The sequence below is a fragment of the Microcaecilia unicolor genome, chromosome 2 (genome assembly GCF_901765095.1).
Source record: "Microcaecilia unicolor chromosome 2, aMicUni1.1, whole genome shotgun sequence".
NCBI classification, from domain to species: Eukaryota; Metazoa; Chordata; class Amphibia; order Gymnophiona; family Siphonopidae; genus Microcaecilia; species Microcaecilia unicolor.
Genome location: NC_044032.1, coordinates 306,516,127 through 306,540,867, shown reverse-complemented (window position 1 = coordinate 306,540,867; position 24,741 = coordinate 306,516,127). Strand labels below are relative to the sequence as shown.

General features: G+C 43.6%; 1 protein-coding gene across 2 annotated transcripts in view; it reads right to left on the bottom strand.

Annotated features, from left to right (window-relative positions):
- PLPPR1 (phospholipid phosphatase related 1) overlaps positions 1-24,741 on the bottom strand; it is a 456,773-nt gene that overhangs the window by 24,758 nt on the left and 407,274 nt on the right. Inside the window, exon 6 of one of the 2 annotated variants that reach the window (XM_030194307.1) lies at positions 12,165-12,341. The exons of the other annotated variant lie outside the window; for it this stretch is intronic. Coding sequence (XP_030050167.1) covers positions 12,165-12,341 — 177 coding nt within the window. The remainder of the gene's footprint in view (positions 1-12,164; positions 12,342-24,741) is intronic. 2 annotated transcript variants of the gene reach the window in all.

Below are 24,741 nucleotides of genomic sequence, written 5' to 3'. Positions count from 1 at the left end.
TCTCACATGTACTATGGCGCAAGCCCCATATCAATTTTGTCACCTTCCTCTGGACTGCTTCTAGTCTTTTTATATCCTCAGCAAGATACAGCCTCCAAAACAAAACACAATACTCCAGGTGGGGCCTCACCAATGACTTGTACAGGGGCAGGGCCGCCGAGAGACTGAGCCGGGCCTGGGGCAAGGCCGCCCCCCCCCCCAGGATTGCCGCGCCCCCTCCAGGATTGCTGCCCTGTCCCCCAAAGATCGCCCCCCACCCCTCAATTGCTACTGCTGTCGCCTCCCTCTCCTGCTCCCAGGCCGCCGGGGCCACAGTTCCCAGTCTCCACCTACCTACCCTCTGCTCCCATTTGCCTGTCATCCAACCCCCTTCATTTAAATTTAAAAAAAAATCTCTAAAGCAGCAGGCACAGTGCCTTCTCTGTGAAAGCAGCAGATTGCCTCTGGCGGGCCTTCCCTCACTGTGTCCCGCCCTCGCGGAAATAGGAAGTTACATCAGAGGAGGGTGGGACACAGTGAGGGAAGGCCCGCAGCTGCTTTAGAGATTTTTTTTTAATGCAGGGGGTCTGACGACAGACAGAAGGGAGCTGAGGGTAGGCAGGTGGAGACGGGACTGTGGTGCCAGCGGCCTGAGAGCAGGAGACAGTGAGAGACTCCGGCACCGGGCCTTCCTTGATGGTCTGGGCTCGAGGAAATTTGCCCCCCCTCTCGGCGGCCCTGTACAGGGGCATCACACCTCCTTTCTTCTGCTGGTTACTCCTCTCTCGATGCAACCTAGCATCCATCTGACTATGGCCACCGCTTTGTTACACTGTTTTTTCGCTTTAAGGTCATCGCACACCATCACCCCAAAGTCCCTCTCCCTGTCTGTGCAAATCATCCTCTCACCTCCTAGAACATACAGCTCCTTGCTTTGCACTTTTTTTGCATTAAATTGTAATTGCCAAATGTTAAACAGATCCCTTTTCATTGTTTTCCACTCACCTTTCCTTCCTCTGAGTGAATTCCATTGACCACCACCCTCTGGCATCTGTCTGTCAACCAGTTTACCACTTTGGGTCCTAACCACCTTTCAAGCTTATTTAAGACCCTTCTATGAGGGACTGTGTCAAAGGCTTTGCTGAAATCCAATTATCTGGTCACCCAGTCAAAGAATTCAATCAAATTCATTTAGCACGATTTACCTTTGTAAAACCATGTTGTCTCAGATCTTGTAACTCACTGGATTCCTGGAAATTCACTATCCTTTCCTTGAGCAACGCTTCCATTACTTTTCAAATAACCAAAGTGAGGCTTACCGGCCTGTAGTTTCTCACTTCTTCTCTGTTACCATTTTGTGAAGAGGGACCACATTCACTCTTCTCCAATCCTGCGGAACCTCTCCTGTCTCCAAGGATTTATTAAACAAATCTTTAAGAAGTCCGGCCAGAATATCTCTAAGTTCCCTCAATATGTTAGGATGGATCCCATTCAGTCCCATGGCTTTGTCAACCTTCAATTTTAAGTTGTTCATAAACACATTCTTCTGTGAATGGCGTGATATGCACTCTATTCTTATATATACCGTTACTAGTCAATCGTGGTCCATCTCCAGGATTTTCTTCCGTGAACACAGAACAGAAGTATTTGTTTAGCAAGTTCACTTTTTCATCATCACTCTCCACATAGCCATCCACAGCATCTTTCAGTCTCACAATTCCATTTCTAGCCTTCCTTCGTTCACTAATATACCTGAAAAATTTTTTGTCTCTCTTTCTTGCATTCCTAGCCATTTGCTCTTCTACCTCTGCTTTCACTAGACATTTCTCCCTCTTGGCTTCCTTCCGCTTCTCCCAGTATACTTTCCTGTGTTGTTCTCCTTGAGTTTTCCTGTATTTCATGAACAGCACCTTTTTTTGCCTTTATTTTCTCGGTCACTTGTTTCCTTTTCTTCTTGCTTTTATATACTCTCCTCAGGTAAATGTAAGTAGCCATTTTAATAGCTGTTTTCAGCTTGGACCACTGTCTTTTCACTTCTCGTATGTCTTCCCATCCCCTCAGATCTTTCCTCAGGTACACCCTTTCCCAAGATCCCTACAGTGATCCAGTCAAATACCAAAATTAAAAATGTTCTCTGGGAGGGGCAAGCAATGAGACAATGTGAAACAAAGGCCAGGTTCTGCTGGAAATCTAACTTTTCTCCTTTAAACCAAATAATCCCAATAAATATTGCAATTTCTTTAATCCCAATGTGCAGGATACCAATACGTATTGCAATTTCTTTAATGTAATCTCTAATACACATTGAGCCTGCAAATAGGTGGGAAAATGTGGGATACAAATGTTATAAATAAATAAATAATAACAAATTAGACCTGTTGAAGATTAAAGCTATTCTCTTTATCTAGCTGCTTTTTTTTTTTTTTTTACCTAGGACTGAATGGAAAATAAACCTGGCAGGGCTAATCCACAGTATGGTAGTCAAATTTAGAATACTACAGCAAGAGTCAGCAGGGTGAAAGACAAGAAACCGTCTGAAAAGTCTATCCTCTCTACTAAGGCAGAAAGGGAGAGAAAGATTTTTTTTTTTGTCTTTTTTGGGGGTCTGGGTTAAAAGTCAGAAAAGTACACCATAATACTGATTCCCAGGACAAATTAATTAAGCAATAAGCAATAAAGTCTAGAGAATACGTGTATCAGGTAGCTAAACCTGTAGCCAGAAAGTTGAGAAATTAAGAATAAAATATCATAAAACACTTAGCAGAATTATGGTTCTTGTCCAGCATGTAGAATGCTTCAAGCAGTCTGTGTTTCCCTATGCAGAAACATTTTGTTTAGGGTTGTAACGTCTACTCTGTCCAGAGGTCACCCCAGTGTTTTCATTACCACAATGTACCACAGTATTTTATTGCCATCTTCTATACTCTAGGGATACTCTCTGCCTCAGCAATATTTAACCAGCCAGGAATGGCTCCTCGGCGGTTAAATAGCACATAACCAGCTATCCACGAGTATTCAGCAGGAGATAGCCAGCTATCTCCTGCTGAATATTCACAGTCAGTGCATAGCGGCTAACCAGCTATATTGCGCGAGATGGCCGGCTAGCTGTGAATATTCAGCGCATCGCCGGCTAAGTTTGGCAGCCAAATTGGGCCCCACAAATTGCAGGCCTATCTTTGGCTACTATAAACTTAGGGGCCCTTTTACTAAGCCATGTAGGTGCCTATGCGTGCCCATGTGCCAATTCAGAACTACCGCCCGGCTACCACATGGCCCAGGTGGTAAGTTCATTTTTTACGTGCGTTCACTATGCGCGCTGGAAAATATATTTTATTTTCTGGCATGCAACAATAACTGGGCAGTAATCAACATTGTATGCATGCTGACAATTACTGCCCGGTTGATGCGTGAGACCTTACCGCAAAGTCAATGGGTGGCGGTAAGGTCTCAGGCCCAAAATGGACATGCACCAATTTTCATTTGGCTGCACGTCCATTTTCAGCTAAAAAAGGTCTTTTTTGCAGGTGCACTACATGTGTTTACAACAGCGCAGGCCATTTTTCAGCGCACCTTACTAAAAGGACCCCTTAATCGGCCAGTGCTGAATATGGATTTGGTCGGTTAAGTTTAAACCAGCCAAAATAAATCTGGATATTCAATGCTGGTCATTGGAAATGGTCCATCATTGAATATCCTGACTCACTGCTGACCATGGGAGTTAGCTGGACTGCCTCATGCAGTCTGAATATCGGCCCCACTGTGTTTATCCTTTGCCTTTTTTAATCCCTTTCCCTTGCCTCCATCACATCCTCTGGGAAGGGATTCCAGGCATCTACCCCTCTCTGTGAAAAAAATACTTCCTGGAGCTATGTATCATTACCCCTAGCTCTATGGCTTCACCCTCAGTGAAATAAAAAAAAGGTTTCCTTCTTGTTAATTATTAATATGTTTCAGATACTTAAATGTTTTTTATAGCTAACACAAAAGCCAAAAGTCTAATTTAATAATTTGTTCCAACTTAATACACTATTTCAAAAAAAGAAAAAAGGTTAATGGGTAAAAGGTCTCAAACCAACATGCTACAACCCCATACCCAATACACGGGGAACATTTTATTTCAGCATGACTTACCTTAAAACCCCCTATAATCCAAATCTTTCTAGCCTCTATAAATTGAATACTGTGAAACTTTGGAAATAAAGTTTTCATATATACTAATTACTTAATAGAGTTGCTCATATATGGAGTAATAATAATGATACACTTAGCTGAAGAACAAAAGAGCAGCCATAATGGTCCGTCTAGCCCAGTAAACTGTTTTCCAATCAGTGGCCAAGCCAGGTCACAAGTACCTGATAGAAACCCAAATCATGGCAACACTCCATACTACAAATCCTAAGCCAAGTAGTTGCTTCCCATGTCTGTCTCAATAGCAGGCTATGGACTTTTCCTCCAGGAATTTGTCCAAACCTTTTTTAAACCCAGATATGCTAACCTCTGTTACCACATCCTCTGGCAAAGAGTTCCAGACCTTAACTATTTGTTGAGTGAAAAAAAATATTTCCTCCTCTTTGTTTTAAAAGTATTTCCATGAAACTTCCTCGAGTGTCCCCTAGTCTTGGTACTTTTGGAACGAGTAAAAAATCGATTTACTTCTACTTGTTCTACACCACTCAGGATTTTGTAGACCTCAATCATATTTCCCCTCATCCATCTCTTTTCCAAGCTGAAGAGCACTAACCTCTTTAGCCTTTCCTCTTCTTTGAACCTTTTCTAATTGAGATATGGTGACCAGAACTGAATGCAATACTCAAGGTGAGGTCACCATGGAGCGATACAGAGGCATTATAGTATTCTCAGTCATTGTTATCATCCTTTTGATAATAATTCCTAGTATCCTGTTTACTTTTTTTATCTGCTGCCACACACTAGGCATATGATTTCAGTGTATTGTCTACAACGACATCTACATCTTTTTCTTGGGTGCTGACCCCGAAGGTGGACCCTAGCACCAGGTAACTATGATTTGGACTATTCCTTCCAATATGCATTATTTTGCATTTGTCCACATTAAATTTCATCTGCCGTTTGGATATCCAGTCTTCCAATTTTCTGTTCCTGCAATTTTTCACAGTCCACATGCATTTTAACAACCTCAAATAGTTTTGTGTCATCTGCAAATCTGATCACTTCACTTGTCATTTTGATTTCCAGATCATTAATAAATATGTTAAATAGCACCAGTCCCAGTACAGGTCCCCGTGGCACTCCAGTATTCACCCTCCTCCAAAGAAATGGCCATTTAACCCTACCCTCTGTATTTTGTCCAAAAACCAATTCCTAATCCATAACAGAACATTGCCTCCTATCCCATGACTATTTAATTTTCTCACGAGTCTCTCATGAGGAACTTTGTCAAAAGCTTTCTGGAAATCTAGATACACTACATCAACCGGCTCACCTTTATCCACGTTTATTCACACCTTCAAAGAAATTAAGCAAATTGAGAGCCAAGACTTCCCTTGGCTGAAACTATGCTGACTCTGTCCCATTAAACTATGTTTATTTAAAATAAACCAGAGAAAATATTTCTTCACTCAACGTGTAATTAAACTCTGGAATTTGTTGCAGAGAATGTAGGGTTTTAAAAAGGTTTAGATAATTTCTGAAAAGTCCATATACCATTATTAAGATGGACTTGGAAAAAAAATCACTTCTTATTTCTAGGATAAACAGCATAAAATCTGTTTTAATCTTTGGGATCTACCAGGTAATTGTTACCTGGGTTGGTCACTGTTAGAAACAGGATACTGGGATTGATGGACCTTCGGTCTGTCCCAGTAAGGCAACACTTATGTTCTTATGATTGAAAATTCACATTTTTCCTGACTTGACTCAAGTTACTCTAAAGAAAAGACAGCAATTTTTAATTTTTTGTCCTACAGTTCTTCAACTAGAGGCTACATTTCTTCTAAAATATCCATGCAAATGTTTGATTAAATATACAAATACCACATATTTATTTTTTGAAGCTTCTCAGCTGTCATTTTTCTAGCTGATAAAATTCCATCAGCTTAATCCATTCCTCTTTTGAGTTGCTCTCCTTATTTAGAAGGGAATTTATCAAGCAGCATTAGGGCCTTCACATGGGCAGAAGGGCCTTAATATGTGTTAAGGGAATTAATGTGCACTACATGCTAAGATGCCCATAGGCCCTTAACACCCACATGAAGGACCTAACGCAGGTTGATGAATTCCCCCCTTAGTTTTTCTGTATAGTTTGTTATAGTTATTTACACGAAATTTTGTGTGCGATGTCCTAAGATTGAATATTTGTTTTAATTTGCTCCTAAATGTGTTATGTTCTTCCTCTGAATTGGTGGAGTATGTTTGTGAGAATGTATTGCTTCTTTGCTTTTTATGTGTACATGATTTCTTCCTTTATATGTTCATTTTCTATTCAAGAGTAATTCTTGTACTATTTAGTTGAAAAACTATAAATAAAAAGTTTAAGAAAAAGAAAAACACACACACACAAAAGTGACCACAACTATTTGACCATGCATACCCCTACATCCTGCCTACAAAACTGCCCTGTTGAGGCAACTTCTACAGCTGATAACTGATTTTCTTTGAGCACAGCTTTGATTTTAACCCTTACACAAATTTCAGGTTCCTAAATCTTACACAGTACTCCCTGAACATCTTATTTGTCTGATCTTTGTGTCTTGACTAGACTGTAAGCTCTAGTGAATTGGAACTGTCTCTTAAATGCGTGCCTGTATCATGCAGCATATGCCTTGTTGTGCTTTAGAAATGAATTATAGCCAGCAGTCAGTGTGCCATTTCAGACTGCCTTGATTTCATGTGTATGCTGTATTGCCAATTATTATAAAATCTATCAAGATGTCTTTGAAGCTCTCTCTATACATCACCAATGCTTAAGTACATTCTGGAATTCAAAACAACTTATTTGATCACTGAGAGCAATACCATATCCCTTCAAACTTCATTTTTTTTGTTACATTTGAACCCCATGTTTTCCCACTCATGGCAGGCTCAATGCAGCTTACATGGGGCAATGGAGGGTTAAGTGACTTGCCCAGAGTCACAAGGAGTTTCCTGTGCCTGAAGTGGGAATCAAACTCAGTTCCTCAAGACCAAAGTCCACCACCCTAACCACTAAGCCACTCCTCCAGACTCTAGATGTATACCAATCTAGTGAACATTGCAAACCATTAGGCAAAACTAGGTGGCCACCTAGGGCAGCAGCTTCTCGGGAGCAGGAAAAAGCAACTGAAGTGAAAGCAAAACAATAGGTTCTGACAATCACAGAAAGCCCCCCAAAATATCAGCACATACTTCAAACTGCATTTTTATAGAATGCTTGAGTGATGATCATGGTTGTTGTGTATAATTATAAAAATCTTTGAGGACTGAAATTTCAGGGGGCATGTGCTTTGGATGAAGTTAATATTTTAGATGTGCAATAACAAAAAAATACTGATTTCAAATTATAGATTCAGGGCAAGGATAGCTGTTGGCTTCAGACTTAACTCAGGTGTCCAGAGCCAGAGGTAGTCTTCATGTAATCTAGCATTACTTAACACACTCAAGTGAATAAGTTCCTTTTGTAATTTATTTATTTGCAAAACTTTTATACCACAATTTCTACCATTCTATGCAGTGTACAAGCTAATAGACAAATTATCATAAAAACACATAAAACAATAAACATCAGGCAATTTGTTCTAGAATGTAGGTCCTATGCCAAAAAATATGGCATTTCTATGTTGTTCAAGGCATACAACTGGAAACGAGGGAATACAGTCTGTCTACAAATTTATGTTGATGTTTGTTCTCATTTAATAAACAACCCTTTGACTTCTGCAAAGAAAAATTAAGCTTGAGTTTAATTTCTTCAAGCAGAACACATTTTTCAGCCTCTTATTTGTACTCAAAGGCTGACATCTTGTGGTTACATTGTAGATTTCAGGAATGTTTCCTACAGCTTCACATTTTGCTTTGAGCTTTGTTTTCAATGACTTTTAACAACTAGGGATGTTCATTTATTTTTGTTATTAGGACTTATTTCCTGCCTTTCTGAAGAAATTCACTCAAGGCAGTGTACAGCAAAACAAAAACAAGAAGGTCAACCAGAGGCAATAAATAATTACAGCAGTATAAATATTCAAATAACATGGTATAGTATTTGCATTACAATGTCAACACAATACATAATAAAACATTGTAATAGACAGCATAGGGTATAGACAAAGATGGGACACGTGGAGGGGCATTTTCGAAAGGGACATCCTTGCAAAACATCCAAATCCAGGGGCGGGGAAACCCGTATTTTCGAAACAAGATGGACGTCCATCTATCATTTTGAAAATACTGTCAGGGACGTTCAAATCCTTAAATTTTGCCGTCCCTAGATTTGGACATCCCTAGACATGGATATTTCTGATTTTCGGCGATTTTCAAAACCAAAGAAGTCCATGTCAAAAAAGACCAAATGCAAGCCATTTGGTCATGGGAGGAGCTACCATTTGTAGTGCACTGGTCCCCCTGACATGCCAGGACACCAACCGGGCACCCTAGGGGGCACTGCAGTGGACGTCATAAATTGCTCCCAGGTACATAGCTCCCTTACTTTGTGTGCTAAGCCCCCCAACCCTCTCCCAAAACCCACTACCCACATCGGTACACCACTACCATAGCCCTAAGGGTGAAGGGGGGCACCTAGATGTGGGTGCAGAGGGTTTGTGGTGGGTTTTGGAGGACTCGCTGTTTCCTCCACAAATGTAACAGGTTGGGGGGGTATGGGTCTGGGTCCGCCTGTCTGAAGTGCACTGCAGTACCCATTAAAACTGTTCCAGGGACCTGCATGTGCTGCCATGGACCTGAGTATGACATCTGAGGCTGGCATAGAGGCTGGCACAACATATTTTTAAAGATGTTTTTTGAGGGTGGGATGGGGTTAGTGACCACTGGGGGAGTAACAGGTCATCCCCGATTCTCTCCGGTGGTCATCCTGTCATTTCGGGCACCTTTTTGTACGTCAGTCGTAATAAAAACAGGTCCGGGTGAAAACGTCCAAGTGTTTGTCAGGGACGTCCTTGTTTTTTTCGATTATGGGTCAAGGACGTCCAAGTTTTAGGCACGCCGAAGTTCCGCCTTCACTACGCCTCCGACAAGCCCCCTTGAACTTTGGCCATCCTTGAGACGGAGTGCAGTTGAAGACGTCCTAAATTGAGCTTCGATTATACCGATTTGGACGTCCCTGGGAGAAGGACGTCCATCTTCCGATTTATGTCAAAAAATGGATGTCCTTTTCTTTCGAAAATGAGCCCGATAGACAGATAAGACAGAGTTCATTTCATTTCCCTGCATGCATATTTTTTATATGTGTAAACTTGAATTTATGTGCATAGTAATTGAAAAACGTTTTTAAAAGGCAAAATAACAATTAAAAAATGAATCAAAGTTTGCCCAACATACCTCTAAGAATAACTATGCTTAGAGGATATCAGTTAAACAGGATAGTATTTTTGCTTTCTGAGTGCCACAATTCATTGCATGATACCAAGGACTGTTGTCCAGTTTGGGTTTGGTTTAGCCAAATGTTTGGCTTAGAAATATTTAGTGTCAACTGTCTAAAGTTATTTCCTAACATTGGTAACTAGCTTGACAAACTTTAACTTTTAAATCTCCACCATTTATCACTCTTTTTTCTGGACTGGCTAAGGGCCCCGTTTACTAAGCCACAGTAGAGGTGTGTTAGTGCTTTTAGTGCATACTAACCATTAGCACACGCTAACTGTGTAGGCACCCACAATATTCCTATGGGCACCTACACAGTTACTGCGTGCTAATTTTGTGCAAGCACTAAAAATGCTAATGCACCTTAGTAAACAGGGCCATAACAGACAGATGATGAAAAGCCCCGCGCTGTTCCAAACAGCGCTCTAAAAATAGCACTGGAACAGTGCAGGGCATTATTAGACCTATGATCAGAGATAATTGCATGCAAATTTAAGCACACAATTCTCTCTGATCATGGGGTAGAAGTGCAGGAGAATTGTGCCTCAGCATGCGCTCAGCACAATCCTCCCACACTTGTTTGACTGGTCTGGGCTGTCAAAAGCCCAAATCTGTCAAACACAGGGGCTGGAGGTCCATGGAACCACCAGATCCCAACTACCCCTGCCCCAAGCATGGCAAAACAGGAGCTGGAGGTCCGGCGGACCTCCGGTGCCCCCGATGATCCCCACCACCAGGTTCAGGGAGGGCTGGAGATCTGGTGGGTCCCTAACTCCCCTCAGCATTTCCAAAAAAGTCCCTGGTGGGCGACCAACCCCCCCCCCTCCCCCCCGGAGGACCCAGTTCAGGGAGGGCTGGAGATCTGGTGGGTCTCCATCCCCCCCAACCCCCCCCAACATTGGCAAGGGCCCCTGGCGGTCTGGTGTCAATCCCTTATATGGGGTGAAGCCCCACCCAGCGCATCCCAGGATACACTGGGCAGAGCTGGGCACCGCCATTTTGCGGCGTCAAAGGAAGAGGAGGGAGGCAGGCTACCTCCATCCTCCAACCGAAGGGAGGGAGGTAGGGAGCGGGGGGGGGGGGGGGATTGACATTGGACCACCAGGGACCCTTGGCAATGCTGGGGGTTAGGGGGGCTGGAGACCCACCGGATCTCCAGCCCTCCCTGAACTGTGTCAGGGGGGTTAGGGGGACCGTCACTTGGGGGGGGTTTGGTCGCCCACCCACTGGACCACCAGGGACCTTTTTTGGAAATGCTGAGGGGAGTTAGGGGTGACTGGAGACCCACTGAGCTTTCTACCCGATCTTGGTCAACGCTGAATAAGCTACAGATTATGGTGTCTCAGTATTCAAGTCAATTACCTCCATCCCTTTATATGTAATCTTAATAAACACTATTGTTTTCTTGTATATTTAAAATAGTTTACAAAAATGTACAGGTGATGTTTATTCAGACCAGGGGCAGACTGACAGTCACTGCCCGCCACCCCACTGATGCCCACCTCACGCATATAACAGCCCACTCCCCAACACCACAATTGCCACCCCCCTCCCACACATTACAGACCCCTGCAAGATCCCTGGTGGTCTAGTGGCTTCTTCAGGAGCAGCCAGACAGGAAAGAATCCCACGCTTTCCTGCATGCTGATACTAGTGTTCCCGGGGCCAGCGCTGGCATATTTTCAAAATGGCTGCCGAGACTTCCCGTGGCTATTTTGCTGATCTCGGCAGTCTCAGCAACTATTTTTAAAACATGGTGGTGCCGGCCCCAGGCACACTAGCAACAGCGTGCAGGAAAGAGTGGGATTATTTCCTGCCTGGCTGCCCCCAAAAAAGCCATTAGACCACCAGGGCCCTTTAAGGCAGGACTGCTGGAGGCGGTGGCCAACCAGGCAAAGCCCCCTAGATCCTATGGACCCTCAGGCACTGCTTGGCTGCCTGAATGGTCAATCCACCCATATTTTCTTGTAATGGCCATGCACTAATTTCCCCATTAGCGTGCGGCCATTACCATGGGAGCCCTTACCATCACCTATTTAGGAGGTGGTAAGGGCTCCCACGCTACTCCTGTGCTAATTGGATAGTGTGCTGTAATGTGCTTGTGCTACCTAATTAGCGCAGGCACACCTACTCTCCACCCATGAAAATTAAAAATATTTTCTAGTGTGGGATTAGCACATGCTGAGCAGGAAGCTACTATGGGACGCCTCAACATATCCTGCGCTAGTGCCGTGTTATTTACTTATTTACTTGTAACATTTGTATCCTGCATTTTCCCACGTATCAGCAGGCTCAATGTGGCTTACAAAATACCATGTTTTAGCATGTGGTAGACCTGCATTAGGCCTTCCATGCCTTAGTACAAGGGCCCCCAAATGCGACAAAACCCATTCAATTCCTGTGGACTTCGTCAAATTCGGCATATGGTAATCGCTACCTCAGCTTTGTAAAAGGAGCGCAAAATGAGGTAATGCAGAATGGAAGATAAAAAAAAACATTTGGATACAGCTAAAAAGCAAAGGTTAATAAGGATGCTGCAAGATTCCACTTCAGCTAACTCCTGACAGGTCATGAGGAGTTATGATGTTCATTTCTTTGGTACAGCACTGTGTCAGGAAACATACAATTGCCTAGCTTACCAAAAACAAAGCCACTGCACTTCCCAGGATGAAGCCTCCAATGACATCCACACAGTGGTTGTGATATTCAGAGACTCTGTTGAGTCCTGTGAGGAAAGCAGAGCAGAGGGTCCCGAGGCACAATACGGGCTTTGCTAGCCTGCTACTCTTTGTTTTAATTGTGCTAGTGATGTACATCTGAAAAACACAAAGCAAAATATCAGTGGAACATTCTCTGATATGAGTTTATGCACAGTTTTTCCTAAGTACATTACTGGGGCAATCTTCAGACTACAGTGGTTGGCATTAAAAAAAAAATGGTCATCACAGGCAAACAAATCCAGATATTCAGTGGCAGTCCTCAGATAGTGGTTGCTGCAGAAAATCTGGATACTGCTGCAGGTGCCTTGCACTATCTGGTTAGTGGTGATGTTCAACTGCTATTTGGATATGTTATTTCGGACAGCTTTTTCTTTGCTGTGCTATGGTATATGGAAATGTATTCAGGTACCAGAGCTGAAAATCGCTATTACCTGAATAACTTTGGTCTCCCCTGGAATTGCACCTCCTTACCACTCCTTTCTGGTGGTCTGTAAAGCACAAGAACTTAAGCTTGCCAAAGGTCCATCAAGCCCAGTATCCTATTTCCAACTGTGGCCAATCCAGGTCATAAGTAACTGGCAAGATCCCAGAACTGTAAAACTGATTTTATGCTGCTTATTCTAGAAATAAGCAGTGGATTTCCCCAAGTCCAGATTAATAATGCCTTATGGACTTTTCTTTTAGGAAAATACTAAAGACGCACCAGACCATAAGATGCACCTAGGTTTTAGAGGAGGGAAATAGGAAAAAAATGTTTGGACTATAAGACGCACTTTTTTCCTCCTCTACAACCTAGGTGCTCCAGTGCGTCTTGTCTGAATGTCTCCTGTTTCCAGGGTCCGTCCGTCCATCTCCCTCCCTCCCTCCCGAGTTCCGGGATCCCCAGCCCGCCCTCTCTCCGAGATCGCCCGCCCTCTCTCCGAGTTCTAAGTAATTTTACCTAGTCGGGGCAGCAGCAGAAGCGAAAACAATGCAGCCTCAGCACGTCACTCTTTCCTGTTCTGTTTTTCTTAGCTCTGGTCCCACCCTCAGTGTGTCTTATAGTCCAAAAAATATGGTATCTAAACCGTTTTTAAACCCTGCTAAGCTGACTCTTTTACCACATTCTCTAGCAACAAATTCCAACGTTTAATTACACGTTGAGTGAAGAAATATTTTCACCGGTTTGTTTTAAATGTATTACTTTGTAGCTTCAGTGCGTGCCCCCTAGTTCTAGTACTTTTGGAAACAGTAAACAAGTAATTCACATGTACCCATTCCACTCCACTCAATATTTTATAGACCTCTATCATATATTTATTTATTTGATTTTATAGCCTGTCTTATCGACTATGCCCAGAATGGGTTGCACAGTTTACATCCATGATAAAAACACAAAACAATTACATGCAGTACACAAAAACATAACATCAATTAAACCAATCTGCCAGCTTAACAATTAAACAGTCCATCAGAACTCATTAAGGGGCCCTTTAACTAAAGTGCAGGAAGCCCACCGTGGGCAACCAAAAATAGAACACACTGCAAAATGTTGCCAAAATATTTTTTGTGTAATCAATGTGCAGTAATGGTAATCATATCAAGGACTTAGGGGTCCTTGTCTTCTATGGAGGTGGAGCAGAGGTCCTGAGTAAGATGAGGATAAGTAGTAGGAACAGTTGCACACTCCAAATTTTGATGGAATGGGGCTTCAAGATGGTAAATGCCTGTAGCAGGTGTTCTCCGAGGCCAGCAGGTCAAGTATTCTCACAGCTGGGTGATGTCATCTGACTGTGTCCAATGCAGATGGTGACTAGCAAGATTTAGTTAGAACTTTCTAGCAGCATCCCACTACGCATGTGGTGGTGCCTTCCTGCCCAACATGCGAGCATGAGGTCCTCAGTCATTTTTAAAAAGCTAAAGAATACAACTCCAATGGAAGGTGGGAGGGTATGTGCGAATACTTGGCCTGCTGTCCTCAGTGAACATCTGCTACAGGTGAGTAGCTTTGCTTTCCCTGAGGACAAGCAGGTCATTGTACGCTCACAGTTGGGAATCTCTAACTATCAGGCTTACCAAAAACAACAATGCTAGGATAATAGAGATTCAAAATGTCAAGGCCTGTAAGTCAATTAACCTGAAACTATTTAGATACTAGTTGTGAAGGTGCACCCTATGTGCCTAGAGGGGTGGAGTTGGATTCTAGACATGAAACAAATTCTTTAGGACTGCATGTCTGAACCAGCTGTCGCGTAAGTTATCCTGCTGAAGGCAGTAATGAGATCACCTCAAGTGGGTTACCGATGTAGCCATGGCTCTGACATTATGAGCCTTGACATGACCCTCTGGAGTCATGACCCTCTAGCATAAGTAAAGGAGATGCAATCTGCTAGCCAATTAGAAATTGTGCATTTGCCGATGGCTACCCCCATCCGGTTTGGGTTAAAAGAATCAAAAACTGGGTGGAATGTCTGTGGGCTTTAGTCCACTCCAGATAGAAGGCTAAGGCTTGCTTGCAATCTAAGGTATACAGTACACTCTCGCCAGGAATGGTATGTGGTTTTTGGAAAATGTTGGCAGAATGATTGACTGATTAAGATGAAACTCTGACATTACCCTACGAAGGAACTTAGGGTGCGTGCACAGAATTACTCTATTGTGATGAAACTTTATGTAAGGTGGATCAGCTACTAGGGCCTGAAGTTTACTGACTCTGCAAGTTGAAATGACTGCTACCAAAAACATTAATTTCCAGGTCAAGTACTTCAGATGTTAGAAATAAAGTGGTTCAAAAGGAGCTTGCAGTAGCTGGACAAGGACAACGTTGAGATCCCATGACATAGTTGGAGGTTTGACAGGGGGCTTTGTTAATAACAAGCTTTGCATTAAACAAACAACTAGAGGCTGTACAGAGATGGGCTTACCTCCTACATGGTGATAATAAGTTCTAATTGCACTTAGATTAACCTTTACAGATTTTGGCTTTAAACTAATCTCAGAGAGGAGTAGGAGGTATTCAAACAGTTTTTGTGTAGGACAGGTGAAGAGATCTAAGACCTTGACCTCACATCAGATAGCAAATGAGTAATACCTCTTAGTGGAGCCTTTCCTGGAAGCCAGCAAGGTATGGGAGATGCCCTCTGGCAAATCTAAGGATTTGAATTCTATATTCTTAGGAATTGGAGGTTGGGATAGGCATCCAACGCTAGTCTCCCACATAATTTGAGCATGGACAGAACTGGGTGACCTTTTGTTCAGATGAATGACAAAAAGATCCACCAAGAGGGTGCCTCACTGTCAGAAGATCTTACGGACTACACCCATCTTGAGAGACCATTCATGCAGTTGCAAAACCCTGTTCAGTCTGTCTGCCAGCCAGTTGTCCTTTCCTGGTAGGTATGTGGCCCGGAGGACCATTCCATGAAGGAAGGCCCACTGCCACTGCCACGCCCTCTGTGTCCTCAACTGCATTTTTAAACAAAGAAAACAAGAGTTAGGTTCATGGTCAGGACCAAGGCAGCTGATGCACCAAGAGTGCGGGTCTGTCATAGAAATCATCCGATTACACTGGGCACACCTTTTGAAACCACTAGGGGTCTTCTGAAACATTGAGAAAAGAATTGCAGCCAAATTAAATGCCTCAATTGTGAACTGAAAAAGGGGCAACATTCAAATTGAGGTCAGTGCTCTGGCCTAAATAGGCCTAGCTGCTCACAAAAAAAGAAAGAAAACTTTAAAAAAGCCAAAAAAGCTACTAAAACTGAAGGGAAATAAAATACAATAAAGAAAAATAAAAAATTATTGAAGTAAGGAGAAAAAATACCCGCACGGGAAGGTACTGTGAAAGAGAGAGATGTGCATACTGTGAAGCACACTGCTGGGGGGGTGCCGCGCGCCTGTCTGTCGATCGTTCCATGCTCCCTCTGCCCCGGAACAGGTTACTTCCTGTTCTGAGGCAGAGGGAGCATGGAACGAACGATGGACAGGCACGCGCGGCACCCCCCCCCCCCCCCCCCAGCGGCGGGCCCCCGGGCGGGGGGGTCTTTCGCGGGGGGGGTCCTTTCGCCGGGGGGGGGGGGCGCGCTGCATCCGGGGGGGGGGGGGGGCGCTGCACCCGGGGGGCGGGACGCATCGGCGATCCGCCCCGGGTGTCAGCCCCCCTAGGAACGTCACTGCTCACATGTCAGGTGGGAAGGCACCAGCACACGTGCAGTGGGATGTTGCCAGAAAGTTCTAACTAAATCTCGCTAGTCAGTGACTGCACTGGGCTCTGTTGGATGATCTCACCCAGCTGTAGAGAATACAATGGCCTGCTTGTCCTCAGAGAAGTGCTTTTACAGTGACCCCCAAATAATAAGAGACAGAGAGGCACCAGACTTTTACAGTCAGAACAATGAGGTTATGGTTTAAATGTTTCTACTGTAAAGATTGGCAATGGCAATGGCATTGACAGACAAGTGACTGAAAGTCTACCACCAAAAGGCATTGAGGCATATATAACATATGTTGTTAATTCACTTTTTGGTTAATGTTAATTTGGTGCTGCAGCCACATTAAGGCAGTATATACACTATCTTTATCAAATGTTGCATGTAAGAACACATTACAGAGTATGGGAAAGCAGGAAGAGAGGAGGAGGTCAAGATAAGGATAAGGAAGATTCCAAAATGTCACCTACCATGTCATTTCAGCCTTTCTCATAACCTCTCTATTGGGATATTCCAATTTCAACAGTCATTGATTTTAGAAATGAATTTCCATAAGGCTCAGAGACGGACTAATCATACGGGCAACCAGGTAGTGCTCAAGAGCCAAGTACCTTTTCCTCACATGTCTGACATCTCTCTCCCCACCATCCCCAGGTCTGGCGCTCCCTCTCTCACCTCCCCCCCCCCCCCCCCCAGCCTCCGTTTACCTCAAAAGTCCTTTCTCTGTACAGGGCACTGGCTGTTTGCTACTGACCAGAAACTCCTCTCTGCCATGGCCTGCCCCTTTCTGACGTAACTTTATGCTTCTACAAGGTTCGGCTGTGGCAGAGAGGTTCTGGTCAGCAGCAGACAGCCATGGACCTGTACGGAAAAAGGGGCTTTTGAGATAAACGGGGAGAGGGGGTGAACCTGGGAACAGGAGGATTTGGTGGTGAGAGGAGAGTGCCGGACCTGGGGGGGTGAGAGAAGGGTAGCCCTGGACCCGGGGATGGAGGGGTGAGAGTTGTGGGACACAGAGGCGGAAGAGGAGGGATATGGTACCCAGGGGTGAGGGGGCCCAGGACCCTCTTACTGCCTGGGTGCCCAGATCCCTGTCAGACCACATCTGATAAGACTATTATGAATTGTTTGTCCACTCACTACTGCATAAATTCAGTGGATTGTAATTTTCATGAGCCACACTTATACACACACATTTAACTTTCAAATATATTTTCAGAAATGATAGTTAATCCTGTAAATGACAATATAGTATCAGCAGAGGGCGCTGTTACTCTAACGTTTGTTTTCAAATGGAAATGAATTGACAGATTCCAAGATAAGTGTCAAGAATCCTAAAGCTATTCTTCATGTATGAAGAGAAGCTGCTGTAATTGTTTTGTACTGTATAATTATTTAGCATCAATTATTCTGAAATCTTCCCAGTCAGAGTGGTTTGTGAAAAGAATCAGCGCAGAATCAGAAATGCATTCTAAGGGCTTTTTTTTTTCTTTATAGGACTGTCTATGTGAAACATTTACAGGCAACCTAGTAATGGTAACCATACAGTTCATTATATCTGAATATCGCCACTATGTAAAAATAATTTAGCTATAGGACCTATTTATTAAACTGTGTTAGCTGCTTAATGTGGATTTTAGTCCATGCTGTCAGTGAGGAACTGCATTAACCATTAAGATGTGTTAGGGGCCCTTTTACAAAAGGATGTTAGGCCCAAATGCATGCTTAGAGTATGAAAAACAGGCTACCGTTAAAGCATTGTGTGGTATTTTGCCTTAGCAGACACTAACTTCCACATTAGCTATATTTTAAAATATATTTTTGGGAGGGGGTGTGTCATGGTTGGAGAATGGGTGTGGAAGTGTTAACCAGCTAGAAGGTTCCTGTTAGCATGCAGTTGCTTGTTGACACTGAGTTAATGCAGGAGCTCTTAGCACCTCCTGAATAGAAGGCAGTAAGTGCAACTGCATTACGTTTTTGCAAACATTAGTGTATGACCTGTAAAAAAAAGTTATGTAAAAATGTCCCTAAATTGTGCATCATTGAGTCTGGGTTCAGTGTGCATGAAAGTCCACCGTTAAGGCACGCTAAACCCTCTAGTAAAAGGGCCCTTTAATTACTTCATTAATCAGCTAATTACTGCTGCAATCACTTAAAATGCCATTGTGGGGTGGGGAACGGATGAGCTCACAGTTAATGCGGAGGTCAATCATCAATTAATACACCAGTGGCCCTCTCTGCTCAGATTCATTCCTCTATCACATAAAAGTATTTCGTAAACATTTGGTCTCATTTCCTGGAAACCTACAGAAGTCAATATTCAAAGCCCTTGAATAGTCAGCAGGGGGACCTGCTGTATAAGTGTTGCCCAGGCCATTTGAATTGACAATTTTGGATAGGTGGAAGGTAATTTAATAAAAGGTCACCTAGGTTAGAGGTCAAATTGAGACGTGGAGGGGAATTTTCGAAAGGGACGTCCAAGTTGTGATTTGGACATTCTTGCAAAATGGCAAAATCTAAGGGCAGGGAAACCCGTATTTTCGAAACAAGATGGACGTCCATCTTTCATTTCGAAAATACTGTCAGGGACGTCCAAATCCTTATATTTTGCCGTCCCTAGACATGGACGTGTCTGATTTTCGGCAATTTTCGAAACCAAAGACGTCCATGTCAGAAACAACCAAATGCAAGCCATTTGGTCATGGGAGGAGCCAGAATTTGTAGTGCAGTGGTCCCCCTGACATGCCAGAACACCAACTGGGCACCCAAGAGGGCACTGCAGTGGAATTCATAAATTGCTCCCAGGTACATAGCTCCCTTACCTTGTGTGCTGAGCCCCCCCCCCCCCCGCCCAAAACCCATTACCCCCAACTGTACACCACTACCATAGCCCTTACGGGTGAAGGGGCATCTATATATGGGTACAGTGGGTTTGTGGTGAGTTTTGGAGAGCTCGCTGTTCCCTCCACAAATGTAACAGGTGGGGGGGTATGGGCCTGGGTCCACCTGTCTGAAGTGCACTGCAGTACCCACTAAAACTGCTCCAGGGACCTGCATGCGCTGTCATGGACCTGAGTATGACATCTGAGGCTGGCACAACATATTTTTAAAGATGTTTTTTGAAGGTGGGAGGGGTTAGTGACCACTGGGGGAGTAACAGGAGGTCATCCCCGATTCTCTCCGGTGGTCATCCGGTCATTTCGGGCACATTTTTGTGCCTTAGTCGTAATAAAAACAGGTCCGGGTGAAAACGTCCAAGTGTTCGTCCGGCACTTCCTTGTTTTTTTCGATTATGGGTCAAGGACGTCCAAGTGTTAGGCACGCCTAAGTCCCGCCTTTGCTATGCCTCCAACACACCCCCTTGAACTTTGGCCGTCCTTGCGATGGAGTGCAGTTGGGGACGTCCTAAATCGGGTTTCAATTATTCCGATTTGGACGTCCCTGGGAGAAGGACGTCCATTTTCCGATTTATGTCGAAAGACGGACGTCCTTCTCTTTCGAAAATGAGCCCAATAGGCTGTCAAAATCGCAGAAACAAAACAAATACAATTTTTTCCCTGATTGAGTCTGTTTTGTTTTGCTTTTTTTTCTTTAATGTAGATTATGTGATGGTCAACACCTTAAACAAATAAATAAATAATAGATGTCAAAAGCCTGAATCATCTTCCTTGCTTACACATACTCTCACACTCAGTCAGTCCCAATATGTTCCTGTCATTAAGAAAACAGAGAGAATGTTCTGCCTTGCTGCCACTTGTTTTACAGCCTTGTCAGGTTGCTATGCATACGTATTGCCATACTGGGACAGACCAAAGGTCCATCAAACCTAGCATCCTCTTTCCAACAGTGGCCACTCCAGGTCACAAATACGTGGCTAGATCACAAAAAAGTACAAAACATTTTACACTGCTTATCCCAGAAATAGTGGATTTTCCCCAAGTCCAATTTAATAATGGTCTATGGACTTTTCCTTCAAGAAGCCGTCCAAACTTTTTTAAAACTCTGCTAAGCTAACTGCCTTTACCATATTGTCTGGCAATGAATTCCAAAGTTTAATTACATGCTGAGTGAAGAAACTTTTCTCTGATTCATTTTAAATTTACTACTTTGTAGCTTCATCAAAGCCCCCTAGTCCTAGTATTTTTGGAAAGAGTAAACAGACGCTTCAAATCTACCTGTTCAACTCCACTCATTATTTTATAGACCTCTATCATATCTCCCCTCAGCCACCTTTTCTCCAAGCTGAAGAGCCCTAGCCGCTTTAGCCTTTCTTCATAGGGAAGTCGTCCCATTCCCATTTTCATCGTCCTTCTCTGCACATTTTCTAATTCCACTATATCTTTTTTGAGATGCTGTGACCAGAATAGAACATAATATTCGAGGTGCGGTCGCACCATGGAGCAATACAAAGGCATTATAACGTCCTCATTTTTGATTTCCGTTCCTTTCCTAATAATACCTAACATTCTATTTGCTTTCTTAGCCGCAGCAGCACACTGAGCAGAAGGCTTCAGTTAAGCCTTGTTTTTTATTCTTTCCAACCCAACCGAAGTTAGAAGAATATACAAAAGGGTCAAGTATGCCTGCCTCTGTCTATTTATCTGTCTGGGGGGTGGGAGGGGGGCAAAATAAGCCTCCAAAAGTTAATGGAATGGGGTAATCAATAAAAATAGAATAAAATAAAACAGAGAAAAGAAAATAAGATGACACCGAGAAAGATTTGGGAGGGATACTGGTGCCGGAAAAGGTATTTGAAGCAGACGAGTCAGAAAGACTAAATGATTTCTCTGTAAACTTGGAGGATGTAATGGAGCAGTTCTGCAAACTGAAAAGTAGTAAATCACCGGGACCAGACGGTATTCATCCCAGAGTATTAACAGAGCTGAAAAATGAACTTGTGGAGCTACTGTTAGTAATATGTAATTTATCCCTAAAAACAGGTGTGGTACCGGAAGATTGGAGGGTGGCCAATGTAATGCCGATTTCAAAAGGGGTTCCAGAGGAGATCCAGGAAATTATAGACCGGTGAGTCTGATGTCGGTGCCGGGAAAAATGGTGGAGGCTATTATTAAGAACAAAATTACAGAGCACATACAAAAGCATGGGCTACTGAGACAAAGTCAACACGGATTTAGTGAAGGGAAGTCTTGCCTCTCAAATCTACTGCATTTTTTCGAGGGGTTGAACAAACTTGTGGACAAAGGGGAGCCGGTTGATATTGTATATCTAGATTTTCAGAAGGCATTTGACAAAGTGCCTCATGAAAGACTCCAAAGGAAACTGGAGAGTAATGGGATCGGAGGCATTGTATTATTATGGATTAAGAGCTGGTTAAAAGATAGGAAGCAGACAGTAGGGTTGAATGGTCAGTATTCTCGATGGAGAAGGGTAGTTAGTGGGGTCCCTCAGGGGTCTGTGCTGGGACCACTGCTTTTTAACATATTTATAAATGACCTCGAGATGGGAGTAACTAGCGAGGTAATTAAATTCACAGATGACACAAAGTTATCCAGGGTCGTCTCGTCGCAGGAGGAGTGTGAAAGATTACAAGAAGACCTCATGAGACTGGGGGATTGGGCATCTAAATGGCAGATGAAGTTCAATGCTGACAAGTGCAAAGTGATGCATGTGGGAAGGAGGAATCCGAATTACAGCTATGTTATGCAAGGTTCATCTTTAGGAGTTACGGACCAAGAAAGGGATCTGGGAGTCATCGTGGATAGGACGTTGAAATCTTCAGCTCAATGTGCTGCGGCGGCTAAGAAGGTGAACAGAATGTTGAGTATTATTAGAAAAGGGATGGAAAACAAGCATGAGGATGTTATAATGCCGTTATATCGCTCCATGGTGCGACCGCACCTGGAGTATTGTGTTCAGTTCTGGTCGCCTCATCTCAAAAAAGATATAAAGGAATTGGAGAAGGTGCAGAGAAGGGCGACAAAAATGATAAAAGGGATGGTGGGATGACTACCATATGAGGAGTGGTTAAGACAGCTAGGACTCTTTAGCCTGGAGAAAAGGTGGCTGAGGGGTGATATGATAGAGGTTTACAAAATAATGAGTGGGGTAGAGTGGACAGATGTGAAGCGTTTGTTTACACTTTCTAACAATAATAGAACCAGGGGACACAAGATGAAATTAGAATGTGGTAGGTTTAAAACAAATTGGAGAAAGTTTTTCTTTACTCAACGCGTAGTTAGACTCTGGAACTCATTGCCGGAGAAGGTAGTGAGGCAGCTGGCCTTGCTGAGTTCAAAGGGGGTCTGGACAGATTCCTGAAAAAAAAAAAATCTATTGATCGTTATTAAATTTTGGGTTTTTTGCCAGGTTCTTGGGGCCTGGATTGGCTGCTGTCAGAGACAGAGTGCTGGGCTTGATGGACCTTTGGTCTTTTCCCAGCGTGGCTGTGTTTATTTGCTTATGTGCTTATTGGACTAACTTATTACATTTTTTGATTAGCTTTGAAAGGTAGCCCTTCTTCGTCAGATCAGAAATAAGCAAATGTTAGTAGATGACAGTATAAATAACAAACAACAAAGCATTTCAGTGACAGTCTAACAGGGTGAGGGTGGGGTGGGTTAGGTGAGAGACAGGGAGGGCCTAGTGGATGAGGGACAGGGAGATATGCATGGTGATAAGAGGGTGACCTTTGAAGTCAGAATGATTAAATATTTTGACACCCACCAGACAGGACTTAACAAGGATCTGGGTTTTCTAGCCCATTATAACCCATAGAAATTCTACTGCCTTGTCACCCTCTTATTACCATGCATATCTCCCTGTCCTTCATCTACTTGGCCCTCCCAGTCTCTCACCTAACCCACCCCACCCTCACCCTGTTAGACTGTCACTGAAATGCTTTGATGTTTCACTTATATATACTGTCATCTACCAACATTTGCTTACTTTTGATCTGACGAAGAACTACCTTTCAAAGCTAATCAAAAATGTATTGCTATTATTATTGTTTTTTATTTGTAATTTATACACAATAGTTACACAGCATATTGTTCCTTTTTATACTTTAATAAGAAGATTTAAATATAAAATCATAATTGTTTGAGGCTTCTGCAGATGAGGATAGAACCCATGGGGATGGGACAGGGACAGAACCTGCGGGGACGGGGTGGGGACTGAGACAGGGCCTGCAGGTTCTGCCTCCATCTATTTCTATTGATTACCTTTGGAAATGAACTAATACGGCTACCACATCTCTCTACTCAAGATGGAATGGGGTGAAACTTGGCAAGTAGGGGAAGAAAGCATTAAAGACACAGCAATAATCACCCCCCCCCCCCCCACCAAAAAAAAAAAAAAAAGATGCATTTCTCTGGAAGAAGGAGCCCCAGCTTTTGTAGTATAGAAACATCCAAACAGTGAAACACAGAACTTAGGGAATTCCTCTTTCTACACTGCTTCTTCTTGTTTTCTACCCTCCTAAACCCTCAAACTGCCCTTATCCCCAAAAACTACCCCTGCAACTGCACCACCAGCCTCCAAACTGCCCCACATGAAATACTACCCCAAACAACTGTCCCCACCACAAAAACAATCCCCTCCTGCAATGGTCCCCCCCACAAACTGTCCCACCCCTCAGAAAAATCCTCTGCAACTTACCCACTAGTCTTGAACTGTCCCATCCACAAACTCTATCCCCACAACTGCCCTACAAATCTGCAAACTGTCCGCACCTCAAAAAGTACCCATTGCAAATGCCCCACAGCCTTAAAAACAGCCATCAGACCCAAAAACTATCCCCAGAATGACCTCATCATCACCCCAAAACTACACTCTACAACAAACCCATTATCTTGCAAACTACCCCAGCACAAAAAACTACCTGCTTGTATCTGCTCTCATTGTCAAAACTTAACTGCCCACAATTACTCCATCACCATGAAACCTGTCTCACCCCCCAAAAACTCTCTCACCATCCTGCACATAGCCCCTCCCCAAAAACTACTCCCTGCAACTGCCTCACCCCAAAAATAACCTTGATGCAACTATGCCAATATCCTGCAAACTGCTCCACTTCCCAAAATGACCCCCCACCACCACCACCACTGCTGCACCACTAACCCAGTGGCATAGCCACCAAGGGGGAGGGGCATTGGGGCCCACCCCCACTTTGGGCTCAGGCCCCCTCCAAAAGTGCAGCTTCCATTAAATGGCTGGTGGGGATGCTGAAGCCACGCCAGCCAAAGAAATTTGTTGCTAAGCTGCTCCCCTCCTCCTCGTACTACTGCAATAAAAAAAAAAAAAGTCAGCGGTGTGCCTCCAGCCACTAATGCCAGAACTCCTCACTCATG